A 15,172-nucleotide genomic window follows, 5' to 3' on the forward strand; every position below is an offset into this window, starting at 1 on the left:
CCTCTTCCTCCTCCTCCCATCTCTATTTTCTGTTGACGTTTGGCTTTTGTGTCTGTTTTACTAATTGCGCCCAATCTTCCTATCAAAACCACATCTTCTTTGACTGATTTTATTTTGTTGTCGGTAGCGTATGACCTGGTACCGACTTGGTCAAGCGCATTAAGAAAAAAAAAACGCGTAAATCTGTCAGAAACGAAAGATTTTCGCCCAACATCTTCAAGGTTTCGTTTCCTTTGTCATAGTGTCTTCCTGCGCTCATCTGCAGAGGTTATTTCCGTCGGTCGGTCTACTCTTCGTACTGCTGTTTTTCTCTCCACTCGGACAAAATTCATCTTGACCAAAGCTGAATTTAATCATCGAGCGTTGTTGTGGTTTTAATTCATTCAGGCGTGCATGTTATGATGCTATGCTAACCATCCGAAATAGCTTAAGGCTGTTTGGATCAGCAGCTGTCTAGAATATTCGAGAGGATTCGCATAGGCTTAAATGTTCTGCAGAGCTACTTTAGTTTGTCAGTGTGTGTGTTATCTATCTCGCCTGGTAAATTGATGGTGTGTATTGTGGTTAGGCCCATAGGCCGAATTGTATAACTCCGTAGTGTTTTGCATATCTGGCAGGGGGAGCTTGATGACTGGTTGACCAATTACAAGCCCCTGAGCTGCTGTTGTGTTGGTTTTGATTAAAGAGTCGTAAGTTCAATTAACGGGTGAACGTTCAACCAGTCAAGGTTGCAAAATGTTTCGCTACCTGAGTGATATGGATGACAGCCCATACATGATGTAAGTATCCCTTATTAATATGAGACGATGTATATATACACTGATCTGCCACAACATTAAATCCACCTGCCTAATATTGTGTAGGTCCCCCTCGTGCCGCCAAAACAGCACCAACCCGCATCTCATAATAGTATTCTGAGATGATATTCCTGTCACCACAATTGTACAGAGTAGTTATCTGAGTTACCGTAGACTTTGTCAGTTCGAACCAGTGTGGCAATTCTCTGTTGACCTCTATCATGAGCAAAGCATTTCCGTCCGCAGAACTGCCCCTCATTAGCTGTATTTTGTTTTTGGCACCATTCTGAGTAAATTCTAGAGACTGTTGTGTGTGAAAATCCCAGGAGACCAGCAGTTACAGAAATACTCAAACCAGCCCATCTGGCACCAACAATCATACCATTGTCGAAATCTCTGAAATAAATTTTTTTCCATATTCTGATGGTTGATGTGAACATTAACGGATGCTCCTGAACCGTATCTGCATGAATTTATGCACTGAACTGCTGCCACATTATTGGCTGATTAGATAATCGCAGGGATAATTGTTGGTGCCAGACGGGCTGGTTTGAGTAGTTCTTTAACTTCTGGTCTCCTGGAATTTTCATGCACACAGTCTCTAGAATTTACTCCGAATGGTGCAAATGCAAAAAACATCCAGTGAAACGAAGTTCTGCAAACGGAAATGCTTTGTTGATGATAGATGTCAACACAGTATTGCCACATTGGTTAGAACTGACAAAGTCTACGGTAACTCAGATAACCGCTGTGTACAATTGTGGTGAGAAGAATATCATCTCAGAATACTATTCAGAGGTGCAGGTTGGTGCTGTTTTGGCGGCACAAGGGGGACCTGCACAATATTAGACAGGTGGTTTTAATGTTGTGGCTGATCTGTGTATTTGTGCCTTTGATGACGTAGCTTGCTTAATATGATTTTAAAAAAAAAGATTTTTCTAGACAGTCTAGGTCAGTGGTTCTCAACCTTTTTGACTCTGAAGGCCCCGACTGAATTGTATTTAAAAGACCCCACTCAAAAATGATCACAATCGTGTAATCATGATTTCTTTAAGGGATAGTTCACCTAAAAATTAAAATTCTCTTATTGTTTACTAACCTTCATGCCATCCCAGATGTGTATGACTTTCTTTATTCTGCTTAAGTTAGCACAAATGAAGATTTTTTTGAAGAAAAATCTCAGCTCTGTTGGTTCATTCAATGCAAGTGAATGGTGGCCAGAACTTTGAAGCTCAAAAAAGCATAAAGGCAGCATCAAAGTAATCCATATGACTCCAGTGGTTAAATTAATGTCTTCTAAAGTGATATGCAATTGTTTGGAGAGAAACTTGTGAGAGAGTCCTTTTTTACTATAAATTTTCCTCCCTGCCCAGTATGTGGCGATATGCACGAAGAATGCGAATTGCAAAAACAAAAGAAGAAAAACTCTTTGGGCTATTTGAGATTGGAGATTTATAGTAAAAAAAATACTTAAATATTGATCTGTTTCTCACCCACACCAATCACATACAGTAGCTTCTGAATATATACATTTTACCCTGGAGTCAGATGGATTAGGCTTTTTGAGCATAACATTTTTGCATGCTGTTGACTTGCGTTGTATGGACCTGAAGAGCTGAGATATTTTTCTAAAAATCTTTCTTCTGCAGAAGAAAGAAAGATATATACATCTGGGACGGTAAGAGGCTAATTAAATGATGAGAGAAATTAAATTTTGGGGTGAACTATTCCTTTTAACGTTTTTAATCAAGGTATTTTAATATGATTTTAAACAATACAAGTTATTTTGAGGCCCTCTTGTGGGATGAGAATCAATGGTTTAAAACATCTGTTTATTTGGTGTAGAAACTTGGATGCTGTGTGTAGGGCTACATTTTATGTATGTTTTGTTGTGACAGGGATCCATTCGCCGCACACAGGCACCAGATGAGGAGTATCTTCGGGTCATTTGGCATGGAACCGTTTCCTCTCACCCCTCAGATACAGCATCCGCGTGCACGCATGCAGGTACCCATCAGAATCAACAGTGCTTCAAAACCAGGGCCTGATTTGCATACTTCCATAATTTTCAGGTGATAGTGGTGCTGTTACTCTGCCAGTCTGATACTGAATTTGGTACAAGTTCTCTGCAGTTTCTAACGGTACTCAGTAATTTTTTATGCATGTTGTCTTGGACTTATACTGGCTCCTAGTGGCGTGGATGCAGCATCATTCAAACGCACAAGTTTTCAGATACCAATGCAATGTCCTGTAACAGGGCGGTTACTGAGATTAAGCGAGTAGTATTCGGCTGGTCATGTGATCATAACATGGCAGCCCTGATGAGGGGACCCTCTCCATGTAGAATAAATCAGCTTTTAAAAGGCTACTTATATGACTGGAGTCTTCATCTCATGTGAGTGCTCTAGATTTTATACATATTTTTCAAAATTACAATTCCTTTAAGGAGTACACATTTTATGGTGGAAAAAAAGTTGTACTCCTTAAAGGAATTGTAATTTTTTTGTAATTGAAAAAAAAAAAATTACTGAGTGCACCTTTTATTATTTGTGTTTTTAGAATTGTATTGAAAATAAAGTCAAAGTGACCAAGTTTTGTCGTCTTCCCTTTGTAGCCACAGGCTGGAGCCCTCTCCCCCTTTGGCATGATGGGAATGGTATGGCCTCTTTTGTCCTCTTTCTCATTTTAGACCAGGAATACACACACACACACACATCTATATATATATATATATATATATATATATATATATATATATATATATCTATCTCCAAAATCAAATTGATCCATCTACATGCAGAGTTTTATTCCAACCCTCCATTAACACACCTGCTGGCAATTTTCAAGTGAACCTAAACATAGTGGCTATGTTTTGAATGGAATACTAATATAATGCTGTATGTTGCTTCTATTTCTTTAAAAGTATGTGAAACAGAACACATTATCAAGCAAGTTTCAAACAGGAGTATGATACATTGTAGTCAGATGACCTCATTATGTTGCGTGTGATTGATGTCCAGTTTAAACAGACTTGGTTACTTTGCATGTTTAATTCAAGTTTGATTTACTAATGTTTGTGTAAACAAGTCGGATCAAATAATGAGTCAAGAATGAGATATAAAAATCACGGCTGATATTACTTTCGCTCATTTATCAACCTTGAAATGCAAGATCAGGTTGAGCGCAATGCATTGTGTTATTCTGGGTTCTTTGTTGAACACTGCACATTTTGGGAAATGTAGAGCAGGGTTTGAAAAGAAGGCTTTGGGCGAAAATGCCACCAAGTGACGAATATGCTCCTGAAATTAAAAATGTGCAGGCAAAAAAATGCCTAATATATTCTGAATGTAATTATTCCGATTGAGGATGTATGTTAATGAATTTATTTAATTTGACACATATACATATATATATATATATATATATATATATATATATATATATATATATATATATATATATATGTGTGTGTGTATGTGTGTATATATATATGTGTGTGTGTGTGTGTTAACTGATAAATGTAAAATACAGCTGAAACTCAAAGCAAGGGAAACTTGGAGAAATTAATTTCTGACACTGATGCAGAGGGTTATTCAGATATTCCATGCATAACGAACTTGTATAATATGCACTATATAAATACACTATACTGTTGAAATAGTGAGAGTAATATGTTAGTATGCTAACATAGCTCTTGTTTAGATGTTCATGATATGGTCGGTCAGAGTTGGAACCATTCTGTATGTATGTAACAGGATTATACATTCCTGTTTTAGACCAATTTATTTTAGATCTGCCATTTGTTTTTCTTTGCTCTAAAGCTTCACAATTAGTCAAATAAATAATCAAGAAAACAGTTACAGCTGCTACCATTAACAAATCGTGAAAAGCGTCAACTACTGCATTCTATTTATGTGTACTACCATTTCATCAATATTCTATTTAAGAGGGAACATTGACACATCCAGTAATTCTTCAACAGATGTCAGATGGATAACATAAAGTGTTTAAGTACAAGAAAATAATTTAATCGCACACAGTTACATTAATCCAATTAATTGATTAACAGTAGCAATGCTACATTTAGTTAATTTTCTATTTAAAACATGTTTTTTTTTTTTTTTTTTGCAGTGATTGTGTATTATAACCAATCACAGACATTTCTGTTGCTCAATTTTTGTATTAAATATTTCAAAAATTTGAACAACTGTTTTGGTTTTCATGCAGAAAATAGGGCCAATGTGAAGTTCACTATTTAGGGACTTTCTTGATATGCAAAAATTTTGGATGTATATTATACATTACACAAAATAAGTATTTTAATGCAAATTCTACAAATCGAAATTAATCGTAATTGAACTTTTGCTAAGCTCCACCCCTTTGTGTCCTTTGCTCACTGTAACAAGCTTTACAAAAACTTCCCATTGGAATGAATGGGAGATTGGCATGAACAGTGTGTTTTTTGGGCAAATTATTCTCAAATGGAATGGATAATTCTTCGTGGGCTGGAATAAAAAGTGCCCATGTAGGGCATATTTATATAAAAAAAAAATGTCAAAATAAACTTAAATGAACAAACGATTATCACAGTCACTTGAAAATAGAAGCGTTATTTGATAGCAATTACACACCTGATAACAATGGCATAAGTGAACATAACTGCCCATAACGTCTCATTACACACTCCCTATGATGCTGTGATCTGTATTTAATATTGCATTTACTATGACCCAAGAATGTAAATTAATTAATGTTAAGTTATTAGCTCCAATTTACCTTGGAGCGAATGTAGGTGTCTTTTCTGATATTACACATATTTATTTGGAAATGAGGATTGACACAATTTAATTCATAGTATGCTCTTCTCAAGATTTATCATAAAGTGAATGAAAAATGCGTATCCTCCCTGGGTACCTTGTGTTACTGTTACGAGTGACCAAGCAATAACAATTATTTGTATAAAATTTTTGGGAAAATGTCTATAAAATTCTGCTTAAAACTACTCAAATAATAATCGTTACTCCCAACAAGCCTCTTTGGAAACAAGCAAATGCTTGACAGAGAAATGGTGGACTGTAACAGTTGCTAAGTTAGGACTGGTGAGAAACACTTAAGGTGGGGCTTAGTGAAGGGTCCATTACAGTGTCTATAGAATTAATCAACAATTACATAATTATTATTGTTATTAAACATTTTTTATAATCGTGTCACTCTACTTTGTTGTTTCTTTCCCTGTTCGGTTTCCTGTCCATATTTTTAAAACAGTAGCAATGAAGAAAGCCACTGATTTTGGAAATGTTGTGTGTTTTGTTTCAGGGTGGAGGGTTCATGGACATGTTCAGCATGATGGGTGGAATGATGGAGAACGTGGTGAGTTTCATGGTGTTACATAGAAATACTGAAACAGAAATACAAAAACAGCACCATGGTGACAGTTTTGAAATGTGGGTGGAGCATGAAATCTTTTCCTGCTGAAGAGAAGAGAAAAATACCTGTTACAGTGTCACATACAGCTTATGAGATGCAGCAAGTGTAGTTAATGATAAGTATAAAGAAAGGAGACGTGTAATCGTAATGCACAGATATTTTATTTCAAGTTTTTGTATTTCAAGTATTTCTCAGGCTCTGCACTTGATAATCTCCCAATCATTGATAATGTTCACTATTCAGAAAGTGTTGATTCAATGATGTTTTGAGAGCATACCATCCTACAAATTACTGTGGTCATCTGCCAGAACAACTCAAATCACACTTCATTTTCCTCTCGACTTTGTCACCATCTCATCAAATGCCTTTTGTAGGTTTTTCATAACCTCCTCTCTCTCTTGTAGGAACGGATGTCTGGTTCTCCAAACTGCCAGACCTTCTCTTCCTCCACAGTTATCTCATACTCCTCCACAGACCCAGGAACACCGAAAGTCTATCAGCAGACCAGTGAACTGCGCACTGCTCCCGGGGGTGTAAGACATGCATGCACATTCTGAAAAGTTTTATATGTTTATGATACACTCACTATGTGTTTTTAAAACTGTGATTGTGTCTTTAGATCAGAGAGACACGTCAAACAATGCGGGATAGTGAGAGTGGCCTGGAGCGAATGGCTATTGGGCATCACATCGGTGAGAGAGGTCATGTGATGGAACGTTCAAGGAACCGACTCACGGGTGACCGTGAAGAGAGACAGGACTACTTCAACCTGGAGGAGTGTGAGTCAAATAAGACTTTCTCTATTCTTTCCCCCCTTAAACTGCCAGCAACTTTTCCCTCTTTTTTGGGCTCAGGCATTTAAGAAATGTCCCTTCCTTTAATCTGTGAAAATTGTTCTCTTTCAGGTGAGGCAGATGCATTTAATGAAGAGTGGAGAAGGGAGGTGGGGCGGTACCGCCCCCCTAATGTTCGTAGTTTAGATTATGGGCGTGACCGGAGTGGAGGGGTGGGTCAGCAACTGGCCCTTACAGCTCCTCCAAGCTCCTCCGCCTCTCCCTCGCCTCGCCACGAGTCACCACGTCATCATCCTCCCCACTCACGCCCGCGCTATGACTGGTGAGAGGTACGAATCTTAACTCCAAATTATTGTAAAAGTTCAAAGAAAAATGAAAATTCTCTCTTTTACTCATCCTCATGCCATCTCAATCTGGGTTTTTTTTTTTCTGTGAAAAACAAAGGAATTTTGAAGAAGTATGTCGTGTTGTTGTCAATACAATGTAAGGCAATGGGGTGCAAAAGTTTCAAGCTCCAAAAAAGGACATTATGGCAGCATAAAATTTATCCAAACACCTTGAGTGGTTTAATCCATGTCTTCTGAAGCGATACGATTGCTTTGATTAAAAAAACAGACCATAATTTAAGTCCTCATTCACAATAAATTTTTACATCTGCAGTCTCCTTAGTGTGTTCGCAAGAAGTTTGTTTACACTTCCTCATGCTTGACGCAAGCACAGAGCACTGTACACAAACCAGACACAGCGTTGCCAGGTTCGAGGTTATGCCCAGATGGGCAATTTTAAAAATGCAGACGGCTGTTAAAATGATAGTAGCTTGTTTTAAGTTTTTTAGAGATATTTTTTAAATGTACCGTGGTCACCAAAAGGTTGAGTGTAAACACTAGAATAAAAAAATGCAACGTCTCATTGATGTATAATGATACCTGAAATGAAATCCTGGCAACCATGTGCGTTGAAGCATCACCATCTTGAAGCCTGTACTGGGAATAATAACTAAAATTATTCTCACCCAAAGCGATCGCATGGATCTTAATACACCTCAAACATTCTTCAGTATCTTTGTATGAACTTCCACTGAAGAAAGTCATACAATTTTGGAATGGCATGAGGGTGAATTATGAGAATTTTCATTGTTTGGGTGAACAAAGCAACTGTTTTGGTAACTTTCTGGTGAATCTGTTTGTTTTTTGTGTTTTATTTTTTTTTAATTATTTCTTAATAGAGATACATATATATTTGTTCTTATACTAGTTTATATTCAGTCCTCCCTGTTTACATGCTCTGCCTGAATCTGTTTACAGGGAGAGTGTAGAAGTTGGAGAGGAGTAATCTACATGATGCTGTGAAAAGAGAGAAGGAAGTGATTTAAAAAAATAAAAGATAATTGGAACTGATGGGTCAAATGTTTGATAGATATGAACTGTCTCTATGTGTAGTCCACTCCTTACAGGGCAGTGTGCTAGCATGAAGTAACATAACACAGGCTGAAATTATTAGATTGCATCTCTGTTGTGTGGAATTTCGCCTGGCCTGTGTACTTCATAACAAGTTACTACTCCCAAAGCATACACACCAGCATTCATCATAACTCAAACAGCTCTTCTACCTTGTGATAATACACACACACACACTTGCACGCACTCAAATCTTTGTATTTAAGAGAATTCTCATGCTTCCAATATTTCAATATCCAAATATTTAATAATACACTACACACACACACACACACACACACACATGCATTCACACACATTCACTGTAAAGTCCATAAATGTTTGTGTTGACACTAGGGTATCTGTGGGTATAACTGTACAATGCTGACTTATTAACTAATAAAAAAAGACCTTGTTGCATCATTGGCTTTCTCGTTATATGCAATGTTACATCTATGCCTTGACAGATGCCAGTCTGCTTGCAAAATCCCACTGTTACTGGTTAAAAATAAAGTGTCTCCCCATAAGATATTCTTATATTGTTTTTTTTGTTTATGCCTCATTTACTGTTTACACACTATATAAATTAATCACCGTGAGTGAGATGCATTCTCATAAATATTAAGCTCTATCAACAGCATCTGTGGCATGCTGGTGATCACCACATACAAAAGTGTCATCTTTCAACTTTAAAAAATTGTGTGTGCAGTAATACACTTACAGTGAAGGAGTATGGGGTCTAAATCATCTTTTTGGTGTTATGATCTAGTATTCTGGTTATATGTAATAATAGACATAATTCCTGTGGATGGAGTTTTAACAGTGCTTTACGAACAATTACATCACACTTTTTTGTGGTATCCTTAGATCATGCAAAAGTTACAGGTATTATTACATTGTCATGATAGGATTTGAAAGGAGATGGATGTAACTTTACACAGGCAAGGTAAGCAATTTTGTCACACTAGTATCATGTGCGGTACATTTTCAAAATATTATTTTAACGTTACTCTGGGGGTAATGGTTTGCCCATACAGTTGAGTTGTAAATGTATTAGGGTAAATGTGTTTTTACAATTTTATTTATTGTAGCTGATACAGCTATTTGTCTGTGGGTGGTTTTCCAAAATGTTTGTCTTGGTGATCTTTTATTAAAATGCTTTAACTTATGCCGGCTCTGATTGAACCTTCTTTTCAGCAGCATCACCAAGCCCTCTTAATTTTCAACACATCCCCTCCAACCACCTGTCAGAGATACAATTTTCACATCTAATCAATTCCTGATGGATAAAATAAAATCCCACTCTATTATAATTATTTTTTTTGTCTTTGAATAACCTGTACCACCCAGAAATACAAAACATTATTGAAGTAAAAGGGGTTGTGAACTCTTTCATATTAACTTAAAATTAGCTTTTCCTCTGATATATGTTGTGTTATTTTCTGAAGTCTGTTGTCTCTCTCTCTCAATACAAACATGCTTTATTGGCATGACTGTATAGTTTTCTAAAGCAATGGCCATTAAAAGAAAATAATACAGTATAAAATATATAGGTGGGGAAAAAAAATGCAAGCTAAAAAGAAAAAAAAAACATTTAAACAATTTTGAGCATACACACACATGCACATTTGATAATGTAATCTCTCTCAAACGGTTTGCCATAGTTTTCTCTGTTGCATTATTGTGATATTTTACAATATTTAGTTTTTCTTCTTTGTTTCTTTCTCTATACTCTGTCAGCAAGTTTGCAATTCCATTTCTCTCTGCCACCCATTTTATTTGTTCTGACTCCATGACTCCTTCATCAGTGCAAGCATTCGCCTGTTTTTCACACATGAATGTTTGCAGTTCCCATGTTTTCTTTTATCCTCCTATTCATGTCTGTCCAGACATCGATATAGTAACAGACTGTAATCCGCCTTGAGCCTGTTCTTTTTCAAATTTACCCATCATTTTTTGGTCAAGGTACACTTTTAACTTGCAACAATGTGTGACAAGTCCCAGTCAAAGTGAGGTTTATGTTTTAAAGGAGCACTCAGAAATTTCTGTTTATGTTGCTCTGCTGGTATGGCAGTAGTCTTGGAATTGGACTTTGTCGCATGGATGCAGCAACACAGAAAAACAGAATGTTACCTTAAATCCCCATTCACTTTCACTGCATCTTTTTTCCATACAAAGAAAGTGAATGGTGACTGAGGCTAACTTACCTTTCTGTGTTCCACAGATGAAAGAAACTGTTTCCAAACAACATTACAATGACAGAATGGTCTTTTTTTGGGGGGGGAGATCTGTGACAAACACACTTCATCTAACTCTTTGCCGAGAACATGACAAATAAAATGGCCATCAAACCACAATGGACATATTATATGTCCACCACTCTACTGTATCAAATAACGACAATTTCAGAGAGAAAAAACAATTGTTCAAGAACTTGTCTTGAGAAGATCATCTCAGCTAAGTACATATCCTCGGTTCCCTGAGACGAAGGGAACGAGACATTGCGTTTACTAACGCACATGGGAGTGCCTTCATACACCAGTGTTTCCCAACCTTTTTTCTGCCTCGGCACATTTTATAGGACTAAAATATTCTACGGCACATGACTATCCCACATAGGCTAACCATCATCAATATTTTTCCCGTTCAAGAACTGTCCATGTCTCTGTCTTAGTAGCGTGTTTACTTGTAATGTTTGAAATTCGTCTATGACTATGCAACAAAAAAAACATGTTTCATCATCCGTCATTTTTAAAGACAGGGTCGTAAACATTCGTCATAATCTATTGTTACCTGTAATTTTAATTTTCATATTTTATGTCTATTAAAGACATTTAATAGCTTTTATTTTCATTTACATTTTCATTTTTAATCATGAATTTACAGGACGAGCATATAGCAGATTATGCATATATTTATGAAGAGAACAGATGAACAACAGACCACACAGATGAATGTTTTTTTCCCCCGCAGTGACAGCGGAGGCCACTAAAACACGGCATTTTAATTTTGGTACTAGAGGCTGAACCCAGCGTCAAGCACCGCATCACAAGAGTTGCATGTCACAGAGGGGCGATTTTATGAGTTTGCCACGTAAAAAAGCGTGAGGTGTGCACAATAAACATTGAAAACATATATTTGGAAGAGAGAAAAAAGAGCAGTTGCTTTGATAGCAGAAAGTAATAAAAGGCCTTGTTTATGTTTAGGTCTAAGCGTTATCTTGGTGAATTTGAATCAGTTCAATAATTGGGGTCTCTGATATTCGTAAACGATAAGTTAATATTTAATTAAAAGAAATTATGAGACATTGAATGTCTCTTCACAAATTTGGACAGTTTTTAAATATTTCTTGTTGCTTAGTACTCTCAAAGACATTATTGGAAAAGCAAAAACGTGTGTGAAAAACACTTTGGTGTAAATTTACTTCATAGACTTCAATGTATTCTAAAGCGCTGACGCAAGTCATGTGAAAGACCCTTAACGTGTATAAATATCACTCTCTTTTGCACAATAATCATTGCTTCGAACAATCACAAAAGTGAGCGATTATGGTTTCAAAACAGCGAATTTCTCCAAAACGTGAGGAGTTTGGATCCCTTAAATAATTATTATTTTCTTTTTTAATGTATTTATTTATTTTGTGGAATTTGATAATTTTCCACGGCACACCTGACAATCTTTCATGGCACAGTGGTTGGGAAACATTGTCATACACGACCTATTTGAAACCTCTCTACAATAACGGCAATATTATAATATTGGCTATGGTGTTTGAGCCCCGCCTGCTTTGGCACAAACTAACCGCTTGTTTTGGTGCGAACTGACCGCTATAAAACAGGTGCACAGACATCATTTCCTCAGAATGTCTGACTGAGAACAAGGAGCGCATTGCTCATGCTTCAAGAACTCGGAGTCTTTTGGTGCGGCTAGCGTTCGCAATGTCTCGTTCCATACGTCTCAGGGAACCGAGGTTATGTATGTAACTGAGATGTTCCCTTACGACTTCAGTCCACTTGACATTGGGTTTATTAACGCATATGGGGAACAGAATCCCATCACGCCACACTACTTAACATAACTTCCTAGAGAGGAAACATGGCAGCGCAGTCTTATGGGACGGCGACCGACATGTGTATGCCGCACTGAGTGATCCTCATGATGGCCAGGAGGAGAGCACTCATAATGAATATATGAGCTATAGCCATATAGTATGAATTACTCCTTATGAACCCGACCAGGAAGGGAGTTTATTTATAAAGAAATGCTTGTGACTTATGGAGTTATATAGTGTAAATTATGCGGAGCCCTATTTAAAAAGGTGGGGCATAAGTATATATATATTTATATGGCTAATGAATAGCAAGTGCTTTAAACAGAGAGGACTTGTGAAGAAAGAGACGTTACTTCTAGGTTACTTCTGCGAACGTGTTTCGCGAGGACCATCCTACTGTAAAACACGTGTCTTGTCAGGACACACCATTCATAACAATTTGGATATGGAAGTACGCATCCTTCAGATCTATCGACGCAAACAAACCGTGTGGGTTTGCTGCTTCAAAGTGTTGAGCCCATCAGGAGCGCTTCAGCTGCGTGGGGGAGTTCCTCCTGTCGGTGCGAGGTGGGCGTTGATGCAGCTGCTTCCATCTGGGCTAAGGCTTGTGTGGCCTCACTGGTGGCGGCCAGTGCAGGCGCTGAATTATAGGGCATGGGTCTTTTAGCCTGGCGCTGGCTTGAGACAGAGCGGGGGCGAGCTGTCTGCGCTATGCTCCGTTTGGGCATAAAGTGCCTTATGGCTTGTGAGTGCTGCGGAGTCGTGACGTACTCACTGCGCCGCTGGAGACACTGGGGCAGCCAATAGAAATGTCTACTCTCTGTCACTCATCTCCGTGAAGGTCAGCCATATATCCCTATCCAGAACAACCAGGTTCCCCATGGACTTTCCGTTGGCCTGCGCAGTGACTATAGTGGCCCGAAGCTCTTTAAAAGTCTCCGGATCAAAGGCTTGCTCATCCATTTGTATGAGGAGCTTCGCTTGGAACACAAGGAGCATTGCCACTTCATGGAGTGTTGATCCAGCTTGTCCTGCCGCCTAGTAGGCTTTTCCTGCCAGTGTGGACGTCTGCCTACATGGCTTAGAAGGATAAATGGGGCGTGATTTCTATGCCATGCTCCTCGTTGGGCAGAGATGTGCCGCTACCGCCTCCTCCACCGGTGGTAGTTGGGCATAGTCGTTCTTTTCCCTGTGGTCCACGTTCGTGAGAAAGTAGTCACTGCGTGTGCATGCTGAGAGGGGTGCGTGCCAGGACTTAGTTCGCTGTGCACCTCGGGGAAGAATGGGGCAGATCTGCGGGGCGCAGCCGCTTGACGGCGTCCGGAATGCAAGAACCACTCATCAAGGCGAGACAGGTACCTCTGGGGGAGACAACTCGAGATTGAGTTCTTCGACAGCCCTTGCAAGGATGTAAAGGATCTCTCTGTCAGTGGTGCGTACACGGTCCTCGCCCTTGCAAATGGGAGTGGCGGTAGCATCATCCACAGACCAGTTGCCCGATGCAGCGAGAGACATGACATTGTCATTATCATCCTTATCATTCCCAGCATCAAATCCACCAAACGAGATGAGGCCACACATTGCTTCAGAGGGCCGGAGCTCGTCTCGCACATAACATATGGGGAAATATACGCATCGTGGAGATTGAGGGGCTCGTGGGGTGTGTGCCTGCATGAAATCCACCTCAAGTTCGTTCTGCTCGACCTTGTGGCCCCGCCGTGCCTCCTCATGTGAACCTTCAGGTATCACAGAAGAGGCAGGTGGGAGGGCGTGAGAGGCTGAATCGTCCCTCAGAACGAGGGTGATTCGTGAGCCGTCTGACTCTGCGTGGGCGCGGCCCAGACAGAAAACGCAGCTCTTATGCTTGTCTGACGGCGGGATGTGTCTCTCACATAAGGAACACTTACGGAATGACATCTTCAAAAAGACGCAAACACGTAAGTGGCTCTTCTAGATATATAAATATAGATTTATATAACTTATACAACTTATATTTATAACACACAAGTACAATTTGTTTAAAAGGATACTCTACAGCTGTCAATGCGCTGCGGAGAATCAGGATAAGAATAATTTTTCTTGATTTAAGCATGAACCCTAGAAAATTTATTTAGAATTATTTAAAAACAAGGATTACTATTTTATGTAATTTTGCTTTTGAAGTAAATTAATCTTGTTTAAGAATGTTTAGAGAGAAAAATACAGTACAGAGTTATAAATACTGCTAGTACAGAGTAATAAACACTTATAAATGCTCTTTCAATTTTATATTTCTGTTACATTTTGTTTTGCATCTTATTCTGTAATAAAGCTATAGGCTAGTGTGATGTTTATAAACAAATTTCAAAATGTAATTTATGCTAGCATTTCAAGACACTTAATCACTGGACCAATTATCTAAGCTATAACACCCCCAAGTTGTGTAACCGTAAAAAAAAAAAAAAAAATAATAATAATAATAATAAAAAAAATAAAAATAAAATATATATATATATATAACCTGTTCAAAAAGGTTGAAGAGATTATGGATGAACATGCAACTCCTTCGTTTTTAATGAGCTACAAGAACTAAAGTCTGTTGCATCAGATTTATGAATGTAATATGTTTTAAAAGAGGTGTGAGATGTGTGTTCTTTTGTTACAGGTTTTCATGACGTCTTTTGAATC

The 15,172-nt window shown here is 38.2% G+C and overlaps 1 protein-coding gene across 1 annotated transcript; it reads left to right on the forward strand.

Moving 5' to 3' along the window:
- The first annotated feature begins 16 nt into the window (after positions 1 to 16).
- On the forward strand, positions 17 to 8,759 carry LOC127658230 (myeloid leukemia factor 2-like). Its single transcript, XM_052147411.1, has 8 exons — positions 17 to 779; positions 2,696 to 2,804; positions 3,412 to 3,453; positions 6,114 to 6,167; positions 6,629 to 6,757; positions 6,844 to 7,003; positions 7,130 to 7,347; positions 8,323 to 8,759. The coding sequence occupies exons 1-7, from the start codon at positions 736 to 738 to the stop codon at positions 7,342 to 7,344; spliced, it is 753 nt and encodes a 250-aa protein (XP_052003371.1). The 5' UTR covers positions 17 to 735; the 3' UTR covers positions 7,345 to 7,347; positions 8,323 to 8,759.
- Positions 8,760 to 15,172: the final 6,413 nt, after the last annotated feature.

Source organism: Xyrauchen texanus, chromosome 17, assembly GCF_025860055.1.
Source record: "Xyrauchen texanus isolate HMW12.3.18 chromosome 17, RBS_HiC_50CHRs, whole genome shotgun sequence".
Classification (NCBI taxonomy): Eukaryota; Metazoa; Chordata; class Actinopteri; order Cypriniformes; family Catostomidae; genus Xyrauchen; species Xyrauchen texanus.